An 11,561-nucleotide genomic window follows, 5' to 3' on the forward strand; every position below is an offset into this window, starting at 1 on the left:
CTGATGTCCAGCCAGGCTTTGGGGCTTCTCCACACCAGGGTATGTCTGACAGGACTGAGGGTTGGGGATTGGGCCAGGTCAAATCCAGTGTGCTTTGCTCTTGTTCTTAGTGCTTGTTTTTGCTTAGGAGGGCAGGTGGTGAACCTCATGAACCAATGTCTGCAGATGGGGTTTGCAGAGAAAGAGGTTCAGTGGGCCTTGTGTGATAGCCATGGAGCTGGAGCTGTGGCGAGGCTGCATCAGTGTAAAACACCAGAAAACCACAGAGGTGTGAAGGTGAGCTGTAGGCTCTAGTAAAGCTGGAGAGGATGTGCATGCTTGGGGTTTGGACACTTCTGTGTGTTTTAAGTGACTGTGATACCACTGCTGGGTCAGTTTGAGTGTAAGGAACAAGTGTGACATCCTTTTTGATGAGTCCTGTGAAAGGAGTCCTATGAATTTGAGATCCAGCTATAAGCCTGTGGGCATCATCCAGGAGTTGGGGTAGGAGATGAGGCAAGGGAAGCTGGGGTAAGAAATTCATAAAGCAGTCTGGTAGTAGTTCTGTGTTTCTCCCATCTCCTCCTTTATTTCTGTACAGGTGAAATAGATTGGTGCTGTAATGTGCCCCTGAATTAAAAAAAAAAAAAAAAAAAAGACTGTAGTGTGGATTTTACATGGGCCCAGCACTGCAAGGTACGCTGCTGGGAGGAAGTGTCCATCTGCCTGAGGGTAGGAAGGCCCTCCAGAGGGATGGACTGAGGCCAGTTGTACGAGACTCAACAAGAGCAAGCGCCAGGTCCTGTGTTTTGGTCATGACAACCCCATGCCAGCTTCTCCAGGATTTGGCTGAGGTAGAATTTCGATCACCCACTGATTCTAGAATGTTGGGGTGGGGTGTTGGAATAGTCTGGTCTTGTGATGTGGTCTTGCCTCCCCACCTTGTCCATCATGGTGGAGCAGTCTGGTGGCCCTTAGTGATGTCATAAGCGGCTAGAATGAGGGGAGGAGCAGTGCGTGCTGTGTCCCTTCATTGGAGCGCTTGAGCTCTGACTGAGTAGCTCGCTTGTTGCACTTGTGCACCGACTGAGTACTTTTGTCTTCACACCATCTTGTGCAGCATCTTGTAGGTAAGCTGAGACAGTGTGGGATAGATGGGTGGGCAGTGAGGTGTTGAGAACTGCTGGCTGGTGGAGCTCATAGGATCATATTATCTCCATCAGAAGAGGAGAGGTCAGCAGGGACAGGGAGGTGATTGTCCCCTCTTGTGAGGCCCAGTCTGGAGTATTGTGTCCAGGTCTGGAGCCCCCAGTACAAGAAAGACAGGGAACTGTTGGGGAGGGTCCAGAGGAGAGACACAAAGATGATTTGGAGCACCTCCCCTACGAGGACAGGCTGAAGGATCTGGTCTTGTTCAGCCTGGAGAAAAGAAGGCTGTGGGGTGATCTCATTGCAGCCTTTCAGTACCTAAAGGGAGCCTATAATCAGGAAGGGAATCAACTCTTTGGAAGGGTAGATAACTGCAGGACAAAGGGAAATGGTTTTAAGTTGAAGGAAGGAAGATTTCCGTTGGATGTCGGGGGGAGTTCTTTACAGAGAGAGTGGAGAGGTGCTGGAACAGGCTGCCTGGAGAGGTTGTGGATGCCCTGTCCATCCATGGAGTTGTTCAACGCCAGATTGATGGGGCCCTGGGCAGCCTGGTCTGTATTAAATGGGGAGGTTGGTGACCCTGCATGTGGCAGGGGGGTTGGAGGTGCATGATCCTTGTGGTCCCTTCCAGCCCTGGCCATTCTGTAATTCTCTGATATTGCTTACTCTTGACCATCAGGCATAATTTTCACCCAGTGCATGCATTCCAAAGCGATTCATAAAGGCGGCATTTGTCCCATGGCTTTTCCCTTTCCTTGGTCTTTGCTAAATTGTGGAAACTTGCTGACCTGCTCTTCTTCTCTCCTCTTTCCACCCTCTGCCTGCTTCCCTGGTGCAGCTTTTGCTCGTGAAAGATCAGAGCAAAGTGACAAGGAACAGCTGTGGATTCGAGGGACTTGTCTACCTCATTCTGATCTCTTGCCAGGTACCTGCCATGTTTTGTCCCCCCACATGCTTTAGCAACAGTGACACCCCGTGTTTAGTAACACTCTTCATCCAGCTTTGATGGGATGCTGGTCACATGTGGGTTTTTTCCACTACCTGTCCAGCTCAGCCCTCAGAAGGATGCTGTCTGTGGTGCTGTGACCAGCTAGTCTTAAGGAAACCAATCCCTTAGGTAAAGAGTCCTAGCCCCAGCTTGTGCAGAGCTGTACAATATGACCCAGGAACACAAGCATGTGTGCTTTGGTTGTTTGAGTGTGCCTGACAACTGTAGGGAGCACAGCAGAGATGCAAGCAGAGGAAATCCATGTGCAGGGCTGTGGCAGGTGCTGGTGGTGAGGCTGCTGGGAGATGAGGGCTGGGGAGCAGATCCACCCCCAGCAGTAACACCTCTCACTGCCCTGCTACTGCGCTATCAGTAACTGGATGCATATGCTGCTTTGTGCCAAAGTCCCCATCTGCTGGCAGAGGGATAGCCACTTGGTAAAGTGCTGCATAATAGGCTGCCACGTTTGAAGTGACTGAACAAAGTGGTTGTCTTTAGAACACCCGCCTATGCCACTGGGTAACTGGGGGTTGATCTTAAGAAGTCTCTCAATAGTGTGTGAACAGAGAAAATAGAAGTGTGTTTCTTTTCAGTTCCAGCTTGTCACCTACTCTGATGGCCGTGGCGTGCAGCGAGATCAGCTGTGGGCCTGACCTGGCATGGACAGAGGTAGAGTATGAAGCTCTGACTGGTCTTTGTTCCCTGACTGGAGCCAGCAGAGTGAGACGCAGATGTGCTCTCCTGCTTTTCAATAGAGCTTCTCTTTGGCAAGACAGTAGTGCAAGTGTGGCAAGTTTATAAAACTACTGGAACCATCTCAGTTGTGGTGTTTGTCCTCTACTGATTTTTTTTTTTTTTTCCCTTGAAATAGCTGCAGAAACAACAAACATTGTCTGTTCCTATTTGGCCTCACTGTTGGTTGAACTGCTCAAGTGAACCTGCTTTGTGCTTGCAATGGCACTGTTTGCACCTAGTGAACTGCAGCTGTAGCTTTGGTTTCCCTCTTAATGGTCACCTAGCATCTTAACCAATCAACCTTCCTGGATAAAGAGCACAGGAAAGGATGGGGCAAATGGACAAGGCCACCTGTCTGCGTCAGTGCCATTGCTGATTAGTCTGGGTAGGGAGAAATGCATCTTTGCATTGCCTGGTGTGTGCCTGCTGCACACCAGGAAGAGAAACAATTGTTATTAGACTTGCAATTCCTTCTGAAGTACCCATGATAAGGACTGAGTGCATTTCCTGTGGGTTTTCTCTGCAGATGTGCTGCTCACCTTGAAATCTTCCTTGTTTGTTCTCAGCTCCTTACTGTGGCCTGTGCTCTCTGTTTCAGAATGAGAACAAGGGGATGCCCCTGCTGGTCCATGACAAATCGTCTGTTAATATTCCAGCTATTGCTGCTGCCCATGTCATTAAGAGATACATTGCCCAGGCAGAGGATGAACTCTCCTTTGAGGTAAGTAGTTAAAGACTTCCTTGTTGTCATGTACAGAAGAGTATAAGGTGTGAACGCATTAGGAATATTCTCAAACACCTTCAGAATGTTTTGTGAAGCAAAGCTTAGAAGATACAGTTCCAGATTGGGTTGGATGCAGGGAGGAGTTCGGCCAACTCTAAAATATGGCTTTATTTAGCTTCTGAATCTTCATATCAAACAGATACTGCCCACTATTGAAGCCTGGTCCCTGAGCAACAGCAGACCAGTGTATGGAGTGTGTAGATCTGTTCAGGAAGCCCTGCCAACTTATGTGTGCAGTTTAATTGGAACTCTTCCATACCCTGCTGCTGAGAACAATTTTCTACTGAACAGCTGTATTCTGTCTGTTGTGTAATGTAGTGACTCTTCCACCTCCAAGTTCAGTTGTACAACGGCAAATGCCTTCAGAGCTGCACTGGTGCAATTGCTCTCAAGCTCGGTGATATTTGGCAGTGCAGAAGAATGCAGTCATTTGAGCTGTGCTTTCCTCCCAGCTGTGCTGAAGCTGGGATTGATGTTGCAATCTCTTGCAGGTGGGAGACATTGTGTGCATTATTGATATGCCACCAAAGGAGCTGAGCCCCTGGTGGAGAGGCAAGCGTGGCTTTCAGGTAGGCACAAGCTTCAGACTTGAGAGTGCAACTTCAGTAAAAGCAGGAATCTCAGCTTAGACCTGCTCTGCCTGCACAGGATGCCTAATGGATGTAAACAGTTTCCCTATGTCAGAGGACCTTGCCTTTGGCTGCAAACATTGAAAAGTTATTACCCTTATGCAGGCCATTTTGTACTGGATAGTCTTACAGAGCATCAGACAAACGTGTTCCGAAGAACATGTTATGTGGCTTTTGGTTTAACATTTCAGACCTGAGAAATGCAGCATGCAATAGTTGGCCTCTCTTTTTGTTCTTGTTACAGGTTGGATTTTTCCCTGGGGAGTGCGTGGAACTCATTAATAGCAACATTCCTGAGGCTCTCATCAACTCTGTACCAAAGCCAGGTACGGATGTTACATGTGATGGTGCAGGGAAGCAAAATGGAGTCTTTTTTGGGTTGTGTTCCATGTGGAATACCTCCTTTATCTATCCCACATTATCATCTGTGTTGATGATCCTTCATGCATACCACAGGGCATATGGTGGGTGTTTTGCAGGCAGTGAGAATGAGGGAGGGCAAAGGCAGTTCTCCGGCTAGTCAGTGCAGGGCTGAGAACAGGCAATGTCCCTGGTGGACAGATAGAGGTTTGGTTGTGCAAGTGAAACACTTGATCAGAACGTGGCTTTTCAAGAGGATCGTTAATCCCCAAGTTGAGCAAGCTAAGCAAGTGGAGTGCATTAAGTTCCATAAGAACATGCAGAGATTTGGCCTAATCCTCCTGTGTTTATGATTGGACTTGGCAAAACTATAGAATACTCATAGAATGGCTTGGGATGGAAGGGACCTCAAGGATCATCATGCTCCAACCCTCCTGCCTCAGGATGGGCTGCCAGCCTCCACGTTTAATGTGAGACTAGAACAGGCTGCCCAGAGCCCTATCAACCTAGCCTTGGGCTTCACCAGAGATGGAGAAAATCCAGTTTTGTTTGTACTTGTTGGTAACGTTCTTCCCATTTTGACGTGCTCTGTAGAATGTGTTGTGCTTGGCCTTGTCTAACTGAGCCAAACCTGAAATGACCTGGTTTCTTCATTTTGTTGTGTAGTGCCAAAGAAACGCAGCAAGCTCATCACCTTCTTTCGTTCCTTCATGAAGGCCCGCCCAAAAAAACCAACAGAGCGGGAGATGGAGAAGGAAAGCGTGTTTGGCTGTGACTTGGGAGCGCATCTTCTCCACTCTGGTCGTGATGGTAAGAAACAGCCCGTTCCTGAGATCTTCCTCTTATAGGCATCTAAAGAGGAAAGGAAGATCATATCTAGCAGGGGGCAGGCTGATACCAATGGAGAAACATGCAATGGGAGTTGATGGCTGAAGAATAAAGTGAGGCAAACACTCCTAAGAGACAAGCACACTTTTATTTGCTTCAACCACACCTGGCTGGGCTTAGTGGATGGGATGTGATGGGAGCCTGAACCAGGACTTGAATAAGAAGCTCAACTAATGGCTGCCACGTGTTCTTTAGTCCCCCAGGTCCTCCAGAGCTGTGCTGAGTTCATTGAGCAGCATGGAGTGGTGCAGGGGATATACCGCTTGTCCGGTGTTGCATCCAACATCCAGAGACTCCGGTAAGAGTGCTGCGACTGACACAGCTTGATTGCATTTGGTGTGGCTTTTTTACTTGCATTCCTCTTTCTCAACTGTTTTTGCATCCTTCTCTCCAGGCATGAATTTGAGTCTGAGCAGATTCCTGAGCTAACTGTCCGTGACATTCACAGCGTGAGCTCTCTCTGCAAAATGTATTTCAGGGAGCTCCCAAACCCTCTGCTCACCCACCAGCTGTATGGCAAGTTCTCGGTAAGCCCAAGGCAACATCTTTTACTTCCCTCTTCCCTGGGCCTCTTGGGAGATGGCTGCAGCAGTGCCCCAGCTCTGATGCCCTTTTTCTGTTAGCCCCATGAGGTTTACTAGCCTGATTTGTGACTCAATCCCTCTCTGCACTATTCCAGGATGCTGTTGGTGCTGCTACAGAGGAGGAGAAGCTGGTCAGAATGCAGAACGTCATCCAGCAGCTGCCCGCTCCTCACTACAGGTCAGTACTGCCCTCAGCCTGTTGAGCTGAGCCCTGCTGCATTGCAGAGGGCAATGATTTGATTCCAGGCTTTGTCTCACGCTAGCAACACGACGCCTGTGTATGCTGAAGGGTTGAAGGCTCCATGGGCTTAATGTATTGGGTTAGTTCCTGGGCACAGGGGCACATGTGGTGCAGCTGGTGGCTGCAGCTGTGCTGTAGCTTGGTGCTGCAGCATGGCACTTAGACAGGTTGGATCTACTTCATCTTCAGTGGCAGTAGTAATAACAAGGATTAGTATGAATTGAGGTCTGCTTTCTGAATTGCAGCATGGCATGTTCGTTGGTGCTGAACACTTGCCTCTCTTGTTATCCAGGACATTGGAGTACCTCATGAGACACTTGGCATGTCTAGCTGGGAGCTCCTCCATCACAAACATGCATGCAAAGAACTTAGCCATTGTGTGGGCTCCAAACCTCTTAAGGTAAACTTCTGGTTCTGTTTCAACACAATGCTTCTATCTGTTCTCGAGTTAAGATAAGCAGTCCTCCCTTTTTGTCCATCAAATGTGCTCTTCTCCTGTAAAATCTATGGCTGACAGGAGGAGCCTGGACTGTTCTCCAACCCCATGGGCACAATGTCTAGGTGACAATTTCTGCTCTCTTCTTCAGATGGGACTGATGTGTCCTTGATCATCCAGGAGAATTTCTTCAGTGGCATCACTGATTGGCCACTGCAGGAGACTCTAGAGCCTCAGTTGACAGCTTTTGGCTGCAACAATTCAGACTCAGGGAAACGATCTTGGAGAAATGACTTTTAAAATCTGCCTTTTTTTTTCCCACAGATCGCAGCAGAAAGAGTCTGCCTGTGCCAGCGGAAGAGCTACCTGCATGGAACTGCAGATGCAGTCAGATGTTGTAGAATTCATCATCAACCACACAGACATCCTCTTCTGCTCCAAATCCACATCGGACATGGCAGATGGAGCAGGTGAGTGTCTTCCTCCATTAGCTTTATCTTGATGTGACACCTTGATCAAATCCAGGCCTTCTCTAGGACCTTTGAGATACTTTCACCATCAAGGGGACAGCAGACTACTGGGCTTAGATTAGAATATGGCATCTTGTTGCTGGATACTGAGAATGTCCAAGCCCAAACTGTCAGAGTCATTATGATCTTTTGCACACAGAAGAAGCTTGATGAAATTGTGGCAGCAAAGCTTTCTCAGTTCCCTGCCCCCATTTTCTAGGGATTTCTGTTGCCTGTTTTGATACAGTAAGCTGCTTTTCATTATGACCATGTCCTTTGCCATAAACATACCTCTGCCCACATAGTTATTTTGACATCTTCCAGTGGCTTGGATAAGCAAGTCTGAGAAAAATACAGCACCTCCCCCAGAACTGTGATGGCTGTGCTGCTGCTGTCTGATCCTTGCTCTTACCTGTGGTTTCCCCTTACAGGGCACAATTCTCTCTCAGGGCCCAAGCCTGTGGGGTTCTCTTCTGCTGCCACAAAGCTGCTCAGCCTGGAGGAGGCACAGGCACAGAGGCGAGACCACAGCAGCTCCCCTGTTGTGACAGAGAGAAACAGGGACATTGAAGTGGAAGAAGGCCCTACAGCTGTGCAGGGCAAATTCCACACAGTCATTGACTTTCCATCTGAAAGGTAAAGAAACTTTCTTTTCCAGCACCTATCATCATTGTTTGGGTGGGTTTTGTGTTTTTTTTTTTTTCTCCATTATTTCTAGTGCCAAAACTTGCTGAAAGTAAGTTACACTAGTGGTGGGGTTTTCCAGATTTCAGGGCCATGTGTCTGAAACCAATTCTAGTTCTCCTCTAAGCAGAGCTGTTGGTCAGACTTGCTGACACTAGAAATTAAACATGGCAATGAGATGATACCGATGAGGTGCTAATGTAGGAGTTAGAGATGCTCTTGAACTTCCTCTATGGCTGCACGGTTCCTCAGAAAGCAATTACACCTACCAGCTTAATAAAAGCCATCCCTTAAATGCTGTGCTGTACAGTTGTGGAGCCTTTGCTCTCATGCTCTGCATCTTGCTTGACAGAGTTGAAGGGAATTTAGTCAGGAAGACTTCAGGGCTCAGCTACAGGAATGGAGCCATCCTCAACTGTTTGAAACAGCGCGAGTTTTTAAGTTGTGTTTCTTCAGAAAACAGGCAGTGCTAGGAACAAGCAACTGCTGCCAAGATCTCAGTGCAGCTCTTCCCTCATCCTGCACCATGCACAAATCACAGCATTTGCTGTCTTCTCTCTCCAGACAAAGTCCACCCAGCAAGATGAGGGAATCACCAGCTAGCAGTTGGTGTTGCTGCTTTAGCCTGAGAAAGTCATCCTCTGTGGCTGAACGCCAACTGCAGTGTACTGCCAGGGAGCCCTCAGAAACAGAAGTGGTGGTCCTGGAAGGTAAGAGTGCAAATCCAGCTTTTAAAACCCTTCTTTTCAGTAACAAAGAATTCAAGCTTGCAGTGCACTTGTATCTCCAGCTAGTGTTCAAGCCCCTGCCTAACATTTTCAGCTCATCCCTGATCAAGAACCGCTGTCATAATTAAGCTTGTGAAAGTTTGACACTAACTCCTGTATATCCTTTCTAGGTGAATCGAACCCTTTCCAACCCAGAAGATCCAGAGCAAGTAGTGATGATGTGCTGTGTGCTTCCATCAGTGGAGAGCTCTTCAGAAGCACAAATTGCTCCAGTTCCACTGGCAGCCTTCCATCTAACAACATTAATGGAGAGAAGGAGCTCATCCAAGTTCATGCTCTTATTTCTCCTATCTCTGCTAAAGATGCTAACCTGAGCTCGCCAGCCACCACTGTGACCAATCTGGATTGTAACCCAGTGTCTCTGCAGTGCATCCCATCCCAAGCACAGTGTGAGTGCCCTGACAGCAGCAACTCCATGCAGGAACAGGCCAGGATAAGTGAGGAGGAGCAGAGCCTCTTGGAGGGGGACTTAAAATCAGGCCTCCAGGCCCAGGCACTGGACAGCAGCACGAGCTCCAAGCCACTCTCTCCATGACAAGAAAGGATGAGTCCCATCTTTATTCCAGACCTCTCACACCCTTCTGTCTTTTATATAATAATAAAAGCACATTGTGCTCAATCAATGCCTTGACTGCCTTCCAAGTCTTCGTTCAGAGAGATTGGGATGAATACAACACATAGCAAGGTATCTCAGCTTGCAATGCTGTGGCTGTGGGCATGCAGCAGAGCTCCACTTTTGTTCTCATTTTGTCTGGCTTTGGGATGTCTGCAGGGAGATTTCCTAGATTTTTCCTAGATGCTGCTCACGATAATACCAAGCTTCCTTGCTGTGGCACAATGCTTTTCAGGAGAAGCTCACCCTGACCAATGTCAGGCAGTATTGCCTGGTCTGCAGCTCAGTGGACATTTACCTTTCAGGCATCTGTTGCAGAAAAATCAAACAGCAGAACAATTCGCTCACACTGCAGCACACAAATGCTACAAAAGCAGAAACAACCTGGGAAGCTCTGGGGCTGCAAGAAGGCACAGACACACACTGACTGTGTTTGATGGTTCCCTCCCATCCTTGATTTCCTTCTCCCCTTCTCCTTGTAGCAGACCCTTATCTCCAGCAGCCTTTTATTGCTGCAGTTCCTCATTTTACCCACCATTTCTCAACCTGGTCATGGCTGTTCTTAGTTCTTTGCAGTCAACTTAACATAGAGGGCAAATCCCTTGCCTTCCAGAATTCCATAGTAACAATCATGTCTGCTTTATGTTAGGCTTTTTGTTTGTTTGTTTTGTGTTTCCATTTTCTAGGTAGGAAAATTAATTTCTGAGCCAGGAGAAGTGAAACAGTCTTCCTTGCACTGCTTAGTTTGCATGAGTTGTCAAGTGCTCCTCAGGAAATTATGCTGAAGAGCTGACCTTGTCAGGGGCTGTGGCTTCATTTTATACCTGTCATGTGGGAATACAAGAAAGGCTATTCAGAGCAAAAGCTGCAGAGCAAGATAAGCATCATAGAAAAAAAAAAACACAGAACGGCTTGGGTTGGAAGGGACCTCAAGGATCATGCATCTCCAACACCCCTGCCACATGCAGGGCCACTAACCTCCTCATTTAATACCAGACCAGGCTGCCCAGGGCCCCATCCAGTCTGACCTTGAACAACTCCATGGATGGACAGGGCATCTGCAGCCTGTTCCAGCAGCTCTCCACTCTCTGTGTAAAGAAAAGAACTTCCCCCTGACATCCAACAGAAATCTTCCTTCCTTCAACTTAAAACCATTTCCCCTTGTCCTGCAGTTATCTACCCTTTCAAAGAGTTGATTCCCTTCCTGATTATAGGCTCCCATTAGGTACTGAAAGGCTGCAATGAGGTCAGCCCGCAGCCTTCTTTTCTCCAGGCTGAACAAGCCCAGCTCCCTCAGCCTGTCCTCATAGGGGAGGTGCTCCAGTCCCCTGATCATCTTCGTGGCTCTCCTCTGGACCCTCTCCAACAGCTCCCTGTCTTTCTTGTACTGGGGGCTCCAGACCTGGACACAGTACTCCAGATGGGGCTTCACAAAAGCAGAGTAGAGGGGGACAATCACCTCCCTGTCCCTGCTGGCCAACCCACTCCTGATGAAGCTTTCTGAGCTGCAAGAGCACATTGCTGGCTTGCTTGTGTTAAGCTTTTCATCCATCAGGACCCTTAGCTCCTTCTCTGCAGGGCTGCTCTCAAGGACTGCTCCTCCTAGTCTATATAAATGCCTGGAATTTCTCTAACCCAAGTGCAAAATCTTGCACTTTGCTGTGCTGAACCTCATTAGGTTCACCTGGGCCCACCTTTCAAGTCTGTTGAGGTCAAACATATCATTCTTCTTGTGTCCTTCAATTCCAAGTCCATATTTTCCCCAAAGCAAAAGAATTTGGAGATAACCTATAGTTATGTGAGTGATTTCAGCATCTATTTCTGATCATAGCAATAACTTCAGAGGTCACAATTTATGGTGCCTGTTTTAATTCTGACCAAGGTTGTTGCAGCTGACTTCCCAAGGCTGCAATACATGGTGGTGACACAGCCTCGGGATTCTGCATTAGTACTAATCCCACATTTCCTTTCTCTGTCTCGCAGGTCAGCTCATGCTGGAAGCAGATGGTATCCCAGTATGAATGAAGGTCAGTGCAGGAGCAGCTGCTGATGGGAGGAACAAAGTCCATGCTGATGAGCTCTGAAGCATCTGCAGGTATGGTTCTGGAGGAGGCAGCAGTGATGTCAGAGGGCTCCCCAGCAGGAAGCTGTCTCATCCAAATACTTGCTGAGTGTTTGGAAGCCCAAATCTTTC

General features: G+C 48.0%; 1 protein-coding gene across 2 annotated transcripts; it reads left to right on the forward strand.

Annotated features, from left to right (window-relative positions):
• Nucleotides 1–1,002: 1,002 nt before the first annotated feature.
• Nucleotides 1,003–9,289, forward strand: LOC116226375 (rho GTPase-activating protein 32-like). 2 transcript variants are annotated; one of them, XM_031589239.2, is made up of 15 exons: nucleotides 1,003–1,109; nucleotides 1,967–2,053; nucleotides 2,710–2,785; nucleotides 3,450–3,572; nucleotides 4,127–4,204; nucleotides 4,509–4,590; nucleotides 5,291–5,434; nucleotides 5,708–5,810; nucleotides 5,907–6,039; nucleotides 6,192–6,274; nucleotides 6,630–6,737; nucleotides 7,098–7,243; nucleotides 7,714–7,918; nucleotides 8,531–8,676; nucleotides 8,865–9,289. In XM_031589239.2, exons 3-15 carry the CDS (start codon nucleotides 2,732–2,734, stop codon nucleotides 9,287–9,289), a joined length of 1,830 nt encoding a protein of 609 aa, XP_031445099.2. In that variant the 5' UTR covers nucleotides 1,003–1,109; nucleotides 1,967–2,053; nucleotides 2,710–2,731. The 2 variants fall into 2 exon arrangements, with proteins under 2 accessions (XP_031445099.2, XP_089993191.1); XM_090137065.1 differs by lacking the exon at nucleotides 1,003–1,109 and having other exon boundaries at nucleotides 1,134–2,053.
• Nucleotides 9,290–11,561: the final 2,272 nt, after the last annotated feature.

The sequence above is a fragment of the Phasianus colchicus genome, chromosome 3 (genome assembly GCF_987193195.1).
Source record: "Phasianus colchicus chromosome 3, bPhaCol1.hap1.1, whole genome shotgun sequence".
NCBI lineage: Eukaryota > Metazoa > Chordata > Aves > Galliformes > Phasianidae > Phasianus > Phasianus colchicus.

Coding starts and splice junctions, on each gene's coding strand:
- LOC116226375 (XM_031589239.2), top strand. CDS start 2,732: ATGGCCGTGGCGTGCAGCGAGATCAGCTGTGGGCCTGACCTGGCATGG. Junction 6,040..6,191: donor AGCTGTATGGCAAGTTCTCG/GTAAGCCCAAGG, acceptor GCACTATTCCAG/GATGCTGTTGGTGCTGCTAC. Junction 6,738..7,097: donor TGGGCTCCAAACCTCTTAAG/GTAAACTTCTGG, acceptor TTTTTCCCACAG/ATCGCAGCAGAAAGAGTCTG.